General features: G+C 46.2%; 1 protein-coding gene across 1 annotated transcript in view; it reads left to right on the top strand.

Moving 5' to 3' along the window:
* RNF123 (ring finger protein 123) overlaps positions 1–17,784 on the top strand; it is a 2,099,603-nt gene that overhangs the window by 872,215 nt on the left and 1,209,604 nt on the right. Inside the window, exon 23 of the mRNA XM_086938772.1 lies at positions 5,689–5,878. Within this exon, the coding sequence (XP_086794898.1) occupies positions 5,689–5,878 (190 nt within the window). The remainder of the gene's footprint in view (positions 1–5,688; positions 5,879–17,784) is intronic.

Raw genomic sequence — 17,784 nt, 5'->3', positions numbered from 1 at the left:
CCTACCCTAAGAAAATAAGTAATCACATAAAAAATACAGTGATTAAAATTACCCATCACTAGGATAGTATCTTGGACTCTCATTTCTCAGTAGATATTATGAACTATAGATTACCTCCCCCACTAGGTTGAAGTATATAAGGAACAGCAGAAGCGTGGTGGAGGTTACGTACATACTTCTAACCAATAGTCCATAGGTAACATGTGAACACATATCTTCATAGGGTGGACCAAGGGATATAGAGTCATTAAGTCCCTCAGTATTGCTTTTAAGCCTGAAAACCCACTTCTGTTCCCTTAATAGCAGGAACTTAGAAATGTCAGTGATGTGTTGTGGGATGAATGGTTGTTCTAGTATGGTCCACTCCATATCTTCTGGACGATGGTTCATTTCCAGGTAATGTGAGATCAGACGTGCCGCTTGTTTCTTACACCTCACGGTGCTCATATGTTCTATGATCCTCAATTTGACTTTACGAGAGGTCATCCCTACATACTTCAATTTACAGGGGCATGAAATTAGATAGACCACCTTTTCGCTGTTACAGTTGGTGACTTTTTTTGTATCCATGGACGATCAATCCCAATATCTACTGTTTTAGATTTATTGGTTAGAGGGCAAACCTTGCACAATATCTTTGCTGCCTATTTTCTCTCTAAAATTTGGGAGAAACATGTTAACACCTGGCTTACATCAGTTGTGGAGGCTCAACATTTTCTACACCTTTCACAGTCTGGCTTTAGGGCAGGCCACAGCACTGAATCTGCCCTCCTAAGCATCACTGAACAGCTTAGACGACGACTAGATGAGGGGGAAACTGACGCACTTATTTCACCACAACTCCGCGCGGTCTTTGGTACTGTGTCCCACTCTATTTTAGTTGACAGACTAAGGACTCTGGGCCTTAACAATACAGCACTGGCATTTCAAGTTTTCTCCGCTACTGAGTGGTCGGTGTTAAGTGCTCTCACTTTGGGTGTACCTCAGGGTTCTGTCTTAAGCCCCATGTTGTTTCACATTAACCTGCACCTCTAGTCGATGCAGCGAAGAGCTGTGGCCTAACATTATTTTCCTATGTAGATGACACACAGGTTATCTTCTCTTTGTCATCTGCACAGAACCTGGGATCCTTAGTTCTGAACCAGGGCTTAAGCCATGTCTCCTTATGGATGAATAACAATCTGCTCTAGCTCAATATTATGGGATGGAGGTTCCTTAGGGGCCCTCCTCAATCCATCACCAAAGTAAAAAATCTGGGCTTTTTGTTGGACGATAGTCTATATATGAAGCCTCAGATAGCCAAAGTCACCTCCACCTGTTTCTCGGTGCGCAAGTGGGTGAAAAAGATTATCTGGATACTTCCTCTGCCAGCTCAAAGGACTCGGATTCAAGCCCTTATTTATTCAGGCTTGAGTATGGCAATGTGTTGTATTTGGGTATTGGTAAGGCTTCGATTCGACTACTACAGCTTGTCCAGAACTCAGCCGCTAGACTACTTTTTCTGCTGCCAAAACACACTTTGGTTTCTCATCTTTTCCATGAGCTTCATTGGTTTACGATCTCAAAACGCATCCAATTCAAAGTCCTGAGCTATTTTTACAAAGCTAAATCTGGTTTGGGTTGCGATATAGCCAGGAGCTGGTGGTGCCCTATCAGCTCACATGTACATTAAGATCAATGAATCAGGCCCTGTGTACTGTGCCTAGGTTCAGATTGACTAACATGGGTGGTCGCTCTGTCACTGTTTTGGGTCCCAGCACGTTTAACGCTCTCCCAGAGTCTCTTTGAAGCTATATCTCATTTCTTGTATTCCAGAAAGATTTGAAAATGTGTGTTTTTTAAACAGCGGCTAGGTTCACCTTACCCTCTTGATTAGCGCGGGAAACCCTATGTGGGTAGCTGTGGCGCTTTATAAGACTATAAATACATAAATAAAAATAGGGGTGACTTACACATACTGCAGGGGGAGGGTTGGCTTTGCCATTGCTTTAAATGAAAGTCAGACTAGCAGTTTAAAACTACCCTTCCAGGCTGCAGTAGAGGACTTGAGGCTCGTTTTACTTGTGCCGCACCCAGGGTGACACAACCAGTGCTGCAATCTCTGGGGTAACCCTGTAACTTGCATGCCCTGGTTACCCGTGGTACCATATACTAGGGACTTCTAGGTAGGTTATCTTATGCCAATTGAATATAAGCCAATTCAGCATACACATTTTAGGGTCAGGACACTGGCACTAAGATCTGGTTCGCAGGCTTAAGTGCAGTTTCAGAGTAGAAAAACCAGCAGCATCAGTCCAAAAGCTTGGGGCTGACCATACAAAAAGGGGCATTTCCTTACAGTCACTCTGACTTCTTTCTACGTGCCATCTCATCCTTCCAAGGAGGTGAGATTCGATCTTTTGTACCTTAAGAGAGGTTTCACCTTCTATATTGGTCGTGCCAAAGAACACTCGATGAACAATTGGCTCTTCATTGAGTTCACCGGGGGCATAGAAAGGCAAAGCTGTGCAGAAACTGACCATTTCCCGATGGATTGTACTCTGTATAAAGATCTGCTAGGCATTGGTGAAAAAGCAATTCCTGAGGACTTGTATCCTTACTCCAACAGGGCCAAGGTTGCCACTACTGCATTATCGTGCGGGGTACCTGTCCTGGGAATCTGCCAAGCTGTCATGTGGATGTACCGTCACACGTTCACAAAATGCTACTGTTTGGACGATCCGGTCTGTCATGATCAGCATGTCGCTAGTATGGTCCTCCTAGGATTTTTGTATTTTTTGGTTTAAACCAGTGCACAGCCCCCTTCCAAGGAAGGAGGTAGTGCTTAGGAATCTATTATAAGGCGAGGAAACTGTGGTTAGAATTCTCTATCAGAAGAACAATTTACTTACCTTCGATAATGCCTTTTCTGGTAGAGATTCTATCTAACCCCAGATTCCTCAACAATCGTTCCATCCTCCCTGCTCTGCAAACTGGGCTCTTACCCATGGGATCCTGTTAGAAGCTGCACTCTGGTCAATACTAGACATTAGTTTTTACATGACGCTGCTTTTTGGCACCGAACTAGTCCTGAAAGAAACTGATGTCAGCGTGCAGGGATGGAGCTTATATGGGCACTGTAACATCGCTGCTGATGTGAGTCCGAAGGACTCCACCTATCGGCGTGCAGAGGTACTGCTCAAGTTTTTCTGGATCCATTCTAGAGCCCGGGGAATATTTTAAGGCGAGGACTCTGCAGTTGGATAGAGTCTCTGCCACAAAAAGTGTTACTGAAGGTAAGTAACTTGTTTGCCAAAACCTCCTGCCCCGAGTTTTCAAAAAGATCAAGACCAACTGGGAACGCAACATCCTGTTGGCTCTGGATTGGGCATGGAGAGTATGGTATCCATAACTCCTGGTCCTGTGTATCTATCCTCAGATCAGACTGCTCCTCTGGCAGGATGTGCTGTCACAACAGCAGGACATGGTTCTGTACCCAGTTCTTCTCAATCTCCTTCATGCTTGGAGATTGAGCGGCAACAGGTGAATACCTTCAACCTTCCTCTGGAGGTTGATGTCATCTTGGCAGCCAGGAGTCCCTTGACAAAAACGATAGATGCCTGTCATTCGGACAGGTTTGTCAACTTATGACTTTTTGTTTGTTTTATGACTAGCCCAGCAAGGCCTTACTGTGGGCACAGTTAAAGGGTATCTTTTGTCTCTTTCTGCTTTTTTGTAGTTGCTTGATCAGCCTTCTTTGTTTAAGTCTCCAGTTGTTATGCATTTTTTGAAAGATTTATAACATTTGTTTCCTCCCTCTCCCTTTGTCATGTTGCAGTGGGACCTTAACGTGGTCATCATTTTTCTAATGTGTACTTCCTTTGAGCTGCTTCATAGTGGCTCCTTGCAGTTTCTTACCCTCAAGAGAGTGTTCCTTGTCTTCATAACATTGGCATGGCATGTGGGTTGGCTTTAGGCTGTGTGTCTTAACCAACCTGCCATACACCACTTTCTTACTAGACAAATTGGTTTTGTGGACACTGGCATCTTTTTTGCCTAAGATTGTGACATCATTCAACATCCGTAAAAAGATCACCATGCCAGCATTCTTTGCTATTCCCCACCCTTCTAAGGAAGAGGAGAGACTCCATTACTTGGACCTCAAGAGAGCACTAAGTTGCTACATAGATCGTACTAAGGAACACTGGGTAGGGGAATCATCTGTTCGTAGGGTTTGCTGGAACATAGAAAAAGGCAAGCATGTGCAGAAGAGAGCCATCTCCTGCTGGATCATGCTCTGCATTACGATTTGCTACGCATTGGCTAAAAAGAAGGCTCTGCATGGACTATGGGCTAATTTTACCACTGCATAAGCTCATGGAGTGTTTCCCATACATCCACAAAGTACTTTTGTCTGGACTATCAGATTTGCAAGAAGAACATTTTGCCAGCTTGGTGTCCTGCAGAACTTTCTGGTTCATGTCCATTCACAGACCCTCCTCCAAAAAGGTACTGCTTTGGTATCTTTTCATAAGATGAGGAATCTGCAGCTAGAAGTTTCTATCAGAAGAACACAATACCTACCTTCAGTAGCACTTTATCTGGTAGAATTCCAATCTAGCTGCAGATTCCTCACATACCCTCCCATCCTCCCTGTTCTGTGAGTGGTCTGTGTCCATTCATGGGATCCCAAATCTAGCAATCTGCACACTGGTAGAACCAATTTGCCAGTGGGGCTCTGCGTCTGGGGGTGCGGACAGTCTCGAAAGTAATTGAAGTCGGTGTGAAGGAGTTTCACCTGTATAGACCACGCACAATGTTTTCTAAGAGGAACAGCGTCATTGTAGAACCATGCAGCGCTACCTACCGGCACACAGACGTACCGCTGAAAGTTTCTGGATCCTGTCTGATGCCTGGGGAATATTCAAAAGGTGAGAAATCTGCCTTTAGATAATCTTTACAAGAAAGAGTGTTATGGAAGTTAAATAGCTTGTTCTACAGCTTCCTTTCAAGTCAACATACTATTATTTGTAACATGTATGACTGCCCTGTGGAAGTCATTGAAAATCATTTGCTACCATTAAAGCATTTGACATGGATGCAAAGAGAAACGCACACAGTTGTTGTGAAAAAGGTGTTTTGCAAAAGAAGACAACCTCTTCATCGGTCTTCTGGGTATTTAATTCTGGTTTCTGTTGCATACACGCTGCCAAACTGTAATACCCAATACTGGAGAAAATTGTTACTATTGTGTATGTATAGTTCTCCAGCATTAACACATTTTATAGATGCAGAAGTGAAACTGTCGACCTTTTCAGTGAGGGAATGTTGGCTGTACATGTGCTCAGAAACTAAATAAAGATTTTGGATGGAAGGGTGGGGTTGAGTGAAAACAAGCTCTCAAGATGAGAGTTCCGCCCTGACATATGAGTCTTTGTTTAGATATAATTGTGTTAGCCGAATACAGAAACTGTATTTACAAAGTGTAAAAGAATATAGGTGGGTCAAGGGCAGGACAGGATTTTGGAGTTTGGGTGTTGACTATGCATTCAGGATTGCCTCTGTTCTCAGGTGTGGTTGAAGACTCGTCACTTAGCCTGAAGAGGAGGCGTTTAAAATACTGTCTGCTATTTATTGGGGCAATTTCGACCATTATTGAGATTAACTAATAAAATAGTTGTTTCTTTGTGTTCTCTCATTTTTCTCCAGCGACCCACTTCTGCCCTGTCAGTGGGATCCCTTTCTAGGCCCAGCTGGCTCAGCTCACCCACACTAGGACGTGCCAATCGGTTCCTCAGTACTGCAGCTGTCAGCCTGATGAACCCTCGGAGGCCTCTAGGTACCATAGAAAAAATTAAAGTGCGCACCCTGAGCGTGGAACAGAGGACAGAAGAGGACAGTGAGTGACTACAACTTCCAATTTGTCTTTAATGTTATTTAGCCATTTTCACAGAAGGTACTGCACAATGGTTAGACCATAGAGCTGATTATGTCTGTCCAAACTCCAGTAAAACAAATATTGCAAAGACAAAAATCTCATAATTTATTTAACTTTCTGTCATCTTGCAAAGAGTTGTTTATGCTCTAGGTACATTTTATGTCATCAATCAAATAGGTGCAAAACAACAATAGTAAGAGAAAGGCAGGACCTGTAGCCAGACAGGCAGCTGCCTTAAAGGCTGAGAAAAACGGACACAGCGCCTTTAAGGAAACACACACCACTAGTATTCCATCACGTGCTGTCAGTGCCAGTTGCTTCAGCTCTTTTCTTTGGAGTCTTTTCATCCATCTAACATGCAATCAGTGTCTCTTTTCTTACACTGGTAAGAAGCAGGAGTTTGGAGATTCCCCTGAAGGAGAGCTAGGATTACTGATAAGTAACTTTTCCGTCTCCTTCAGGGGATATGAATTGATAATCATAAGCACTAAATAAAATAGCAAGCTGGTGCATGATCAAAATGTTATGATGGCATGAGGAAAAAGAAGAACCCCAGTCTTGTATCCAAAAAGGTTTCAGAGAATCTGACCCCTCTGGCTTCAGCTGTAGGATCATATTCAAGACCGTTGTGTCTTGTGAAATTATGGACTGATCTGTAGGTAGCTATCTGCCTTGAGAAAGTCTATCAGGACGTTTTGCAATAAAGCAGAAGTAGCAGATTTAACCCTTGTAGAATGAGCCTTTGGTCTACCTGAAAGTGACTTGCTGACTTTCTGCTCTCCTAATAACTTACGTTGAACAATTCACCTAAAAATAAAATGGATGAAGCGAATAAACCTGTGTGTTCAGACCCATGGTTGAACTAGTAGATGTCATTTGTTTTATCTAAATACAGTTCTTTTCCCCTTTTAACTTCCAACATTTGCAAATACCCTTCTACTGTAGTTGAATGATCTAAAGCAATAGTGCAAGTAAAATGTTCTAAATAATAGGAAAATCCAAAACAACCTTAGTTAAGTTTCGTTCATTCTTATGACCACTTTATTTACATGAGAGCTGAAGAATTGCACCTCTTTAACCTTGCATGCAAATGTGATTGATACCAGGAAAGCAACTTTCCAAGTGGTATGATGTAGAGAAGCCATTGTGATTGGTACAAACGGAGGACCTATTGTCTTTAAGGAGACTACATTGTCTTCCCAAGGGGACGGGCGGTCACTGTATTGGGGAACACAATTTATTAATCCTCCTTCAGAAAGCTTTTAATGACTGGGATTCTAAAAATAATGAGGTTTCAGAAGGATATGCTCTATAAGATGTGATGTCTGTAAGATGTACCGTTAGGGTACCAAACCAGTCCAGTGTGGCCAAATAGAGCAAATAAGAGAGTGCCATATGTTCTTGACATCTGGTTAGAGCTATGCCTTCTTGAATGCACAATGTGCAGAAGATTTTACATTTGAGAGTAGGGCGCCCTGGTGGGTGGGTATGTGGCTTCTCTCAGTTTAACTTGGCATCTAGCATAACCCCTAAATAAGAACAAGCATTAGAAAAGCAATAGGTCTCGGATTTATTTGAGTTAGAGCTAATGGCATTGTAAATGGCAATGTCTTTTAGCCATGTGTTATGAAGTGTATGCATGTGGTGTGTAGTGGAATTATGTGGGTTGGATTGGAATTGTAGCAATGGTGGCATGCTGCGCTTTAGATGAATATGTTTAAAAGTAAAGTGCACCATACTGCGATTGCTACAATAGTTAATTGTGGATGCGTTAACAATTGATGTGTGCACTGATGGCTGGTGTTGTGTGTGCCTGTAGAAATTGTGCACTGATGGCTGGTGGTGTGTGTGCTTGGTGGAAGCGTGCACTGCCGGCGGAGGTGTGTGTGCTTGGTGAAAGAATGCACTGATGTCTGGTGTTGTGTGCCTGGTGGATGCCTGCACTGACAGCTGATGGTGTTTGTGCCCGGTGAAAGCGTGCACTGACGGCAGGTGGTGTTTGTGCCCGATGAAAGTGTGCAGTGACGGCTGGTGGTGGCTGTGTGTGTGGTTGCGTGTGTGATGGTGAGTGTGTGGTGGTGTGTGTGGTGGTGAGAGTGGTGTGTGTGTGGTCTTATGTGTGTGGTCTTGTGTGTGGTCTTATGTGTGTGGTTTTATGTGTGTGGTCTTATGTGTGTGGTCTTATGTGTGTGGTCTTATGTGTGTGGTCTTATCCTGCGTGGTCTTATCCTGCGCACTCACTCTCACTCTGCACTTATTCTGCACTCATTCTGCACTCACTCACACTCTGCACTCACTCACACTCTGCACTCACTCACACTCTGCACACACTCTGCACACACTCTGCACACACTGCACACACTCTGCACTCACTCTGCACTCACTCTGCACTCACTCTGCATTCACTCTGCACTCACTCTGCATTCACTCTGCACTCTCTCTGCACTCACTCTCTCTCTGCACTCACTCTCACTCTGCATTCTCTCTCACTCTGCACTCACTCTGCACTCACTCTCACTCTGCACTCACTCTCACTCTGCACTCACTCTCACTCTGCACTCACTCTCACACTCTGTATCACTCTCACACTGCATCACTCTCACACTCTGCAGCACTCTCACACTCTGCAGCACTCACTCACACTCTGCAGCACTCACTCACTCTGCAGCACTCACTCTGCACACACTCCGCACTCACTCAAGCTTTGCAGCACTCACTCAAACTCTGCAGCACTCACTCAAACTCTGCAGCACTCACTCACACTCTGCAGCACTCACTCACACTCTGCAGCACTCACTCACACTCTGCAGCACTCACTCTCACTCTGCAGCACTCACTCTCACTCTGCACTCACTCTGCTCTCACTCTGCACTCACTCTCACTCTGCACTCACTCTCACTCACTCTCACTCTGCACTCACTCTCACTCTGCACTCACTCTGCACGCACTCTGCACTCACTCTGCACGCACTCTGCACTCACTCTGCACTCTCTCACACTCTGCACTCACTCTGCACTCTGCACTCACTCTGCACTCACACTCTGCAGCACTCACTCACACTCTGCAGCACTCACACTCTGCAGCACCCACTCACACTCTGCAGCACTCACACTCTGCAGGACTCACTCTCACTCTGCACTCACTCAAACTCTGCAGCACTCACTAACACTCTGCAGCACTCACTCTCACTCTGCACTCATTCTGCACTCACTCTGCACTCACTCACACTCTACTCACACTCTGCACACACTCACTCTCTGCACACACTCAAACTCTGCACACACTCACACTCTGCACACACTCACACTGCACACACGCACACTCTGCTCACACTCACACTCTGCAGCACTCACTCTGCAGCACTCACTCTCACTCTGCAGCACTCATTCTGCACTCATTCTGCACTCTGCACTCACTCTGCACTCACTCTGCACTCTCTCACTCTGCACACACTCGCACTCTGCACTCACTCTGCAATCATTCTGCACTCTGCACTCACTCTGCACTCACTCTCACTCTGTAATCATTCTGTACTCTGAATCTGCACTCTGAATCTGCACTCTGAATCTGCACTCTGAACCTGCACTCTGAACCTGCACTCTGAACCTGCACTCTGAACCTGCACTCTGAACCTGCACTCTGAACCTGCACTCTGAACCTGCACTCTGAACCTGCACTCTGAACCTGCACTCTGAACCTGCACTCTGAACCTGCACTCTGAACCTGCACTCTGAACCTGCACTCTGAACCTGCACTCTGAACCTGCACTCTGCACCTGCACTCTGCACCTGCACTCTGCACCTGCACTCTGCACCTGCACTCTGCACCTGCACTCTGCACCTGCACTCTGCACCTGCACTCTGCACCTGCACTCTGCACCTGCACTCTGCATCTGCACTCTGAATCTGCACTCTGAATCTGCACTCTGAATCTGCACTCTGCACTCTGAATCTACACTCTGCACTCTGAATCTGCACTCTGCACTCTGAATCTACACTCTGCACTCTGAATCTGCACTCTGAATCTGCACTCTTAATCTGCACTCTGCACTCTTAATCTGCAATCTGCACTCTGCACCTGCACTCTGCACTCTTAATCTGCACCTGCACTCTGCACTCTTAATCTGCACTCTGCACCTGCACTCTTAATCTGCACCTGCACTCTGCACCTGCACTCTGCACCCTGCACCCTGCATCTTCACTCTGAATCTGCACTCTACACTCTGAATCTGCACTCTGAATCTGCACTCTGAATCTGCACTCTGAATCTGCACTCTGAATCTGCACTCTGAATCTGCACTCTGAATCTGCACTCTGAATCTGCACTCTACACTCTGAATCTGCACTCTGAATCTGCACTCTGAATCTGCACTCTACACTCTGAATCTGTACTCTGCACTCTGAATCTGCACTCTGAATCTGCACTCTGAATCTGCACTTGCACTCCACTCTGAAGCTGCACTTGCACTCCACTCTGAAGCTGCACTCTGCACTCTGCACCTGCACTCTGAATCTGCACTTGCACTCCACTCTGAAGCTGCACTCTGCACTCTGCACCTGCACTCTGAATCTGCACTCACTCTGCACTCTGAATCTGCTCTCTGCACTCTGAATCTGCACTCTGAACTCTGAATCTGCACTCTGAATCTGCACTCTGAATCTGCACTCTGAACTCTGAATCTGCACTTTGAATCTGCACTCTGCACTCTGAATCTGCACTTGCACTCCACTCTGAATCTGCACTCTGCACCTGCACTCTGCACCTGCACTCTGCACCTGCACTCTGCACCTGCACTCTGCACCTGCACTCTGCACCTGCACTCTGCACCTGCACTCACTCTGCACTCTGAATCTGCACTCTGAATCTGCACTCACTCTGCAATTTGAATCTGTACTCTGAATCTGCACTCACTCTGCACTCACTGTCACTCTCGCACTCACTCTGCACTCACTGTCACTCTCGCACTCACTCTGCACTCACTGTCACCCTCGCACTCTCTGCACTCACTGTCACTCTCTGCACTCACTGTCACTCTCGCACTCTCTGCACTCACTGTCACTCTGCACTCACTCTGCACTCACTGTCACTCTGCACTCACTCTGCACTCACTGTCAATCTGCACTCACTGTCACTCTGGCACTCACTGTAACTCTGGCGCTCACTCTGCACTCACTGTCACTCTCGCACTCATTCTGCACTCACTGTCGTGCTGCTGCTGCTTCGCTTGCAGAGGTGAGTGTCTGCCGCCGACAGGCTCTTGAGGACATACTCCCGAATGACCTGTAATTTACATATACCTGAGGGCACTGTCTGCAGTTTGCTTCTTTCTATGGATCCTCCGGTCTCTCGCTCACAGCCACTTTAGAACCTGTGCGCATGAGAGGGCAAAATGGTATGCCCAAGATCAACCATTGTGGTGAAGTGGACGGCCGGGATTTGAACCACGGACTCTGGGCACGTTAACCGCCCTGGTCCAGAGTTACCTGAGGTGTTTGTGTGAGTAGGGGGTCGTCGCTGTTACCGGTGGCCTCTGTATTTTAAAAATGAACTCGAAATAGATCTGCCCCTAAAAGGTGTCTCGGAGTGCAGTGAAATATGTTTGAGACTGTCGGGTAACCCTTCCGGCCCGTGAGCTGGTTGTGTGTGCACGCCCGTGGATACTTGAGCAGGTGGATTCGTGCAGGGCGTAGTTATAGATACTGTAGCAGGTGCAGTGGTACCAGGGGAGCAATGAGCCCACTGCGCGTTGTATATATTTTTATTTGCAGCACAATAGAACAAGGCCGGTTTTCCGTACTCTTATTAGGGTCCAGCGCACTTTTCCTGCTCCACTGGTGGAATGTGGGAGTGAGTGCTGCTGGTTTCAGCCTCAGAGCGGGGTGCTAAAATCTTGATTTCACTCTGCAAAATCCGAACCACGAGGTGTGGTTGTGAGTTTGTCCGTTGTTCGATAGTACTCTAAAACCCCAATTCTGGGTTTAAAGTGTGCAAAAGTACGTTTCGCGGCTTTGTTCGTCTTGAAGTTGGTCCTTGTGTCTGGAGAACTGCTCCATGCTGGATTCACTGGGTTGTGGGTGAGTAATTGGCAAAAGATGTAAGTAGAATATAGAGTTATCTCAATGGCAATGGAACTTAAATGACCCCATGACAATGCTTGTAAGGCAGCTCAGGGGGTGTAGAAACCGGGCTGTGGGCCGCCAGACTGAATACCAACACGTCCGCTTTAAGCAGCCCGTCAACTTTCCGAGGTTTCTAAATTGTTTTTAGATGGTAGTAAACACCTGCTGTTAAGGCGAATAGAAGCCAGGTTTGTATTGTAAATGGATCATATTTCTACTGTTGGGTAGCATGGAATCATGGGGCATTCAACAGTAATACATGTTTTGTGATGTTTCTTATGTTATTTCCCTTTGTATAGTGCTTTCTACCACTACCACGGGGCAGTCGTCACTGGTTATTCGTTCAGGCAGATGCGTGCAGCTGTGACTTTTAAATACTGTAAATCACTGAAACAAAAGTGTTATTGTGCGTGAATGGAGCTGCTGCCCCCCTGCTCCTCCTTACAGGGAGCAAAGGGGAGCACAAAAGGGGCGTAGCACTCCTCATGCTAATCCCTGGCTTGCTGTAAGCCCACACCGTGGGGCCCGAGAGCTCAGAAATGTCATTCACATACAGGGATGTCTGTGGCCTCGACGGATGCCGCGGAGAGGGTTCAGACGGGCAGAGTTCAGCGCTCTGGCCTGGGGCGCGGAGCAGAAGACAGGCCAATGGTGTCAGACATGCCCACTCATGCAGCAAGAGCCAATAATGGACTGTATTACACGTGAGAGACCCGTTCTTCATCGGGAACCAACAACATGGCCGCCTGGTCCATGATAGTGACCGGCCCTTGTTTTTAAAATTTTTTTTAATGCATTTCGACCACTGGTTTGAACTCATTATTAGTCCAGTGTGGATTTTGTGTTTTCAAAATTGGGAATGCAGATTGGGGGGTGGGGGTAAATAGAAACTGTGCTCGAGCTCCTGGGCGAGCTGGCCCAGGAATGCTAATTGGGGCTTGGAAGTAGAGCACCGGCTAGTTTTCTCATAGCCAGTGCCAGCTGGCACTCCGCCTGATGGTGCAGCCTGTAATCCTACCTGCTCTGACAGACAACGCTGCAGACTTTCACTGAAGCTTCTTGTCGTTAAGTGCCTTCAGGATGGGTTCGTGTAATTCTACCGGAGACCTGAACACCCCAGTGAGACGTAACCTGGTTGGATTATTTTAAATCCATGTTTAAAGTTTTTTTTAAACGTGGCTTGTCCTATGTTTTTGATTAGCAGGCTGCGGCTGATGCCCCAAGTGAACTCTCGCGATGCTCTACTATTAAACTATTAAAGTACGCACTGCCCTGTGGTAATTTCGGACCCCTGCTTCTGTGAGGCAGTATCTGATGGCGAAGAGTTGATGGCTTGTACGATCGGCTCCGGCCCGGGAGCAGATGTTGGCGATAGTGAAGCCTTTCAAGCCACGGAAGAGATCGCATTCCTCCAGACCGTGGTTCCCAGAAACAGAGCACGCATTGTTCAAAAGCTCGCCTTCCCCTCCTGCCAACAGGCTTTGACATCACGGGAGGGGCACACCGTCGTGCAGGGGCATATAGGGTGACACTCAAGGTGCAAGCTGCACAGGTTCAAAGGCAGGAATACGGTCAACGAGTAATCGGACATATTTTAAAAAAAAAAAACGGCCTCGCGCGCGCCACTGCATGCATATGTTTTCAATTATCTCGGCCGTGACACCGAGATAATTGAAGAAATATGGCCTTCTGCTACGCGTAACCGCACACAATATGCCATAGGCGGAGCTACTCTACCGCCTATGGCCTATTGCGTGCTCTCTTCTGAAAACACAGGCATGCGAGGCCCAATTCCCATGCAGCTCGCAAAAACACGTTGCAAAATTCACGAGCATTCAGGAATTTGGTAGGTACGATTTTCGAGCCCCTCAGAAAAGGACTCTTAAGCCACGCCCACTTTGTGGGACGTAGGCCGAGCCCTAAAAAGCACTGGTCTTTGAGTCAGGTTTGGCCAGACTTTGAAGGTTTTTTGGGGACTATACCTATCTGCATCACATATGACTTGGAGATATTCACTAACTGGTACCGGTCTTCCCTAAACGTCACAAAGGAGTTAAGCAAAGATTGCAAAAGCACTGGTCTTTGGGTCAGGTTTGGCCAGACTTTGAAGGTTTTTTGGGGACTATACCGATCTGCATCACATATGACTTGGAGATATTCACTAACTGGTACCGGTCTTCCCTAAACGTCACAAAGGAGTTAAGCAAAGATTGCAACCCCCTCGTGGTCCGGGCCTTCAGGACAGTGTCGTCTGCATACAGTAATACCGGCAGGCCACGCCGTACCACCTGGGGAAATTCCACATGTGTGGTTATCAGTTCCTTGTCCAGATTATTAGTATATACATTAAATAAAAACGGGGCCAATATGCATCTCTGTCGCACCCCTCTCTGAACTGGGAACTGGCGGGTCACCTTACATTCGTTGGAATAACAAACCAGCGCTATGGTGTCCCTGTGGAGCTCTTGTAAGAAAAGAACAATATTTGTGTCTACTCCCATGCACAATAGGGTCTCCTATAGCTTACTTCTATTCACCCGATCAAACGCTGAGGACAGATTCATAAATGCCAAATAGATGGTACCGGGGCGTGCAACTGTGTATTTATTTATAATCAAATACAGGCTCAAGCATTGATCCACTGTTGACCTCCCTGGGCGAAAACCATATTGGATATCTGCTATGGTGTTATTGTCATCTTCCCATGTGGTTAGCCAATCCTATAGAATGTGACCCACCACCTTTACCATTGAGTCCAACAGCAATATAGGACTGTAGAATGAATGAATGAATGAATGAATGAATGAATGAATGAATGAAACTGTTCTTATATTGCGCAAACTTAGCCCGGTGGGCGTCAAGGCGCCTAAATTAACTGCAGAAGCTAGGACCCCCCCTCTGCCCTATTCTCTCATAGGTAGGCCCTCTTAAAGAAGCAGGTTTTGAGGGCCTTTTTAAATGACTCGATTGAAGGAAGAGTTTTTATTTCAATGGGGATGGAATTCCAAAGCTGCGGGGAAACCACGGAGAAAGCTCTGGCTCCCCATCTAGCAAGTTTGAAGCGGGGCACAACAAGTTGACAGAGTCCCGCAGAGCGAAGGCTTCTTGTAGGGACATAACGCATTAGAAGAGAGCCAATAGCACTTGAGGGACCTTCTTTCAATGCTCTGTAGGCCAGACACAGAATTTTAAAAGAAATTCTGTGCTGTACAGGAAGCCAATGAAGGTTTTTCTTGGCCAAAGTGGCGGAAGAAGTTTTCGGAAGATCCAGGACAAAGCGCGCTGCAGCATTCTGCACAATCTGCAGTCGGTGTATCAGGCTTTTATTGGCTTCCATATACAGAGAGTTACAGAAATCTAACCTCGAGCCTACCAGGGCGATTGCAACTTGTTTACGCGCCTGGGGGAAAGATACCCGCGGATTTTATTCAGTATCCTGATCACACCCCAGCAGGTGGCCACGGTCCTGTTGACTTGTAGGGACATAGAAAGCGAGGTGTCAAGTATTACACCAAAATTTCTGGCAGATTGGGAGGGAGGGGGGCAGATGCCAAGAGAAGAAGGCCACCACTCACTCGACCAGACGTCTTGGTCCTTCCCAAAGATCAACACCTCCGTTTTTTCGCAAAAAGTACTATCCCTATTGCCTTTTTTAAAAATTGGGACGATGGTGGATATGGCCCAGGTGCTAGGTGGAGTGCCTCTCATGGCTGCATTGATAATTGCAGTAAGAACTGGTATTCACTACTGGGGGTTAGATATATAAATATCTGAGGGTATGCCATAGGGTCTAGGTGCCTTATTTCTAGACAATCCCTCGATACCTTTGCTGACCTCATCAGCTGAAACAACAAGAGCCGACTTACTTACCCTCCTATAATCAGCTTCGCTGGCTTCTGTCCGTCTGCTAAACATTTCTTCAAAATTACCAACCCATTCCTCTTCCGTAGTGTATGCATCAAGGGCCTGTCCAGCTTCTCCTACCAAGAAAAGGCTATTAACAATGCTCCAGAACATTTCACTAATTTTTTAAGGTGCTGGCCTCTGAGAGCCTACTCCATGTCTCTTCCCTCAGCTTGGCCTTGCGCCTGGCTAGTTCTGCTTTATATTGTCCTCTACAGACTTTTACTAAGGCGGTCCCTTGGTTTGGTATTCCCCTCAGTTTACGGCTGCTCTAGAGCAATTACGGTCAAACCATCTCGGGGCTTGATCAGTCCGGTACCTAGATGGAGCCTTTAATAGGTCCCCAATGGAACATGAGGTAGCTAAGAAAGAAAACATCAATATTGATCCCTGGAGCTGCCAGCCACTTTACAGAAATATCCAATTCCATATTGCAGCTAACTAAAAGGGATTCGTAAAAAAAAGTCTGGTATGATCTGTGCCCACCTTAACCTTCTGCCCTGATCTCTTGCTATAAGTGTCCCTCTAGCTCCTTTCATCCTAGATTTCCATAGCTGGAACCAACTGACTGTGGCACATAGTGGATTGTAGTCACTATAAATAGTATCCTCAATTGAAAAATTCAGCAAGAAGGGGTAGAAGGGGTTTGAAACGTAAATAAAATCGCTATTGGATTCACACCCTCTCCCTGAAAAAGTGGGAATAACGGTTTTCCCGCTTCGGTCAAGTCGGCACATAGCCATGGTCAGATCGAACTCATCAGCTAAGATGTTGAGGATGTCTCCCTGCTTATTATGCTCTACATGCATGTCCACCAAGCGCGGGCATCCAGAGTCAGGGGGGTTTGACACAATAGGGTCCCCGCTTAAATGAAGATTAAAATCTCCTGCAATCATGAGCAAACCATTGTGGCTAATCTTTGGGGGTCATACTCCTTAAAAAAGATCCTAACCTGGAAATGTTACAAACATCTGATGCAGCAGTACGGCATTATAAGTACAAGTATTTATTTTATTTGCATAAGTTAACTAAAACCATTGCATTACAAATAAATAAAAACATTTTCTTGTGCAAGATATGAAGGTAAAGTTAATAAAAATCAATTGTCTTGGGTCTTGTTTTTAAGATTGCGTTTGACTGTTGCACTATAGCTAATCCTGTGGGAGAATATCACCATCCAGGATGTTTGGAGATCCAGGGATACTTTTTTTCCACCATTCCTCTCATTTAGAGTTGTTTCTCATGTAAAGTGCTTGTGCTTTGCTAGTTCATGAGCTGGTGTTCCAGTTTTGGATTACCACCCAGGATGTTTGATGTTCTAGGACTACTTTTGTTACCATTCCTCACATTTGGAACTGTTTCTCATGCTTGGTGCTAGTGCTTTGTTACTTCATAAGCTGATGTGCCAGATTTGTATTAGATTATGTGCAATTGTTGTGAGCCGTCTGAGTACACAGGGCCGTAATTTCGTCGTTTCTTTTGTCCGATGGCTTCGACCAGTGCCCGAACAAGGGCGCCCATTTCTTTCTTCTCTTGACCCCGACACCCCCAGTACCTTTCTTTGCAGGCTGTAGTGCGCACAGCTAGCATGGTGCGAATGGATGTATTGCAGTTTTCAGTATGACGGAGCTGTTGGACGGGAGATTTGAGCTCAGTTGCTGCTTCCTGTGCTTGATCCATGCTCTTTAAAGGTCCTGTGTTTTAAGTAATCCAGGATCAGCGTTTGGACTGTGCGAGAGCAGGGTTCACAGGCAGAGCGGGGTGTAAATGGCGCTCCTAATGGATTGCAAAAATCGTTCACAGTGGGCCAGAATGTGAGGTTCTTTTTGAGTGAGACATACAGCA

This window comes from Lissotriton vulgaris, chromosome 9, assembly GCF_964263255.1.
Source record: "Lissotriton vulgaris chromosome 9, aLisVul1.2, whole genome shotgun sequence".
NCBI lineage: Eukaryota > Metazoa > Chordata > Amphibia > Caudata > Salamandridae > Lissotriton > Lissotriton vulgaris.
The sequence above is the reverse complement of the archived record's forward strand: the minus strand, read 5'-3'. Positions and strand labels throughout refer to the sequence as shown.